General features: G+C 45.5%; 1 protein-coding gene across 1 annotated transcript; it reads left to right on the top strand.

The window, feature by feature from the left end:
- On the top strand, positions 1–462 carry LOC148916493 (uncharacterized). The gene has a single exon (XM_089055147.1). The coding sequence runs from the start codon at positions 1–3 to the stop codon at positions 460–462; it is 462 nt and encodes a 153-aa protein (XP_088911273.1).
- Positions 463–673: the final 211 nt, after the last annotated feature.

Raw genomic sequence — 673 nt, 5'->3', positions numbered from 1 at the left:
ATGAGTGCCTACCTGGCCAAGGCCAAGAAGTTGTTGGTTGATTTCATTGGTTATGAAATCATTCAAATTCCTCAGCTCGAGAATGCGAAAGCTGACTCCCTTGCTCGATTGGCATCTTCTTTCGATATCGACTTGGGGAGATCCATCCCGGTGGAATTGTTGGAGAAACCTAGCATAAAGAAAGATTGCGTGGGTATGTTCCCTATTAGTTCCGAGCCAACTTGGATGGATCCAATACGTGATTCTCTAATGCATGGAGTCCTACCCGAGGACAAAACAGAAGCTCGACGTGTACAGTATAGGTCATCCCGATATCTGATCATCAACAACAAGTTGTATAAAAGAGGTTTCTCTTTGCCATACCTGCGATGCCTGACACCAGTTGAGGCTAACTATACGCTTCGTGAAATCCACAAAGGTGTTTGTGGAAATCACTCAGGCACTCGATCTCTTGCCCACTAAGCCCTTAGACAGGGATATTATTAGCCAACACTCCAAGCTGATGCTAAGAAGATTGCTCAAACCTGTCCTAAGTGCCAAGAATACGCGGTGGTTCCCCATCAACCACCAGAGAATTTGACTTCAATTAGTAGTCCTTGGCCCTTTGCTCAACGGGGAATTGACCTAATTGGCCCTATGCCAAAGGAAAAAGGTCAGACCAAGTTTGCAATTG

This window comes from Prunus mume, linkage group LG6 (genome assembly GCF_029339155.1).
Source record: "Prunus mume cultivar Tortuosa linkage group LG6, ASM2933915v1, whole genome shotgun sequence".
Taxonomy (NCBI): Eukaryota; Viridiplantae; Streptophyta; class Magnoliopsida; order Rosales; family Rosaceae; genus Prunus; species Prunus mume.
This window is presented reverse-complemented; position numbering and strand designations above follow the sequence as displayed.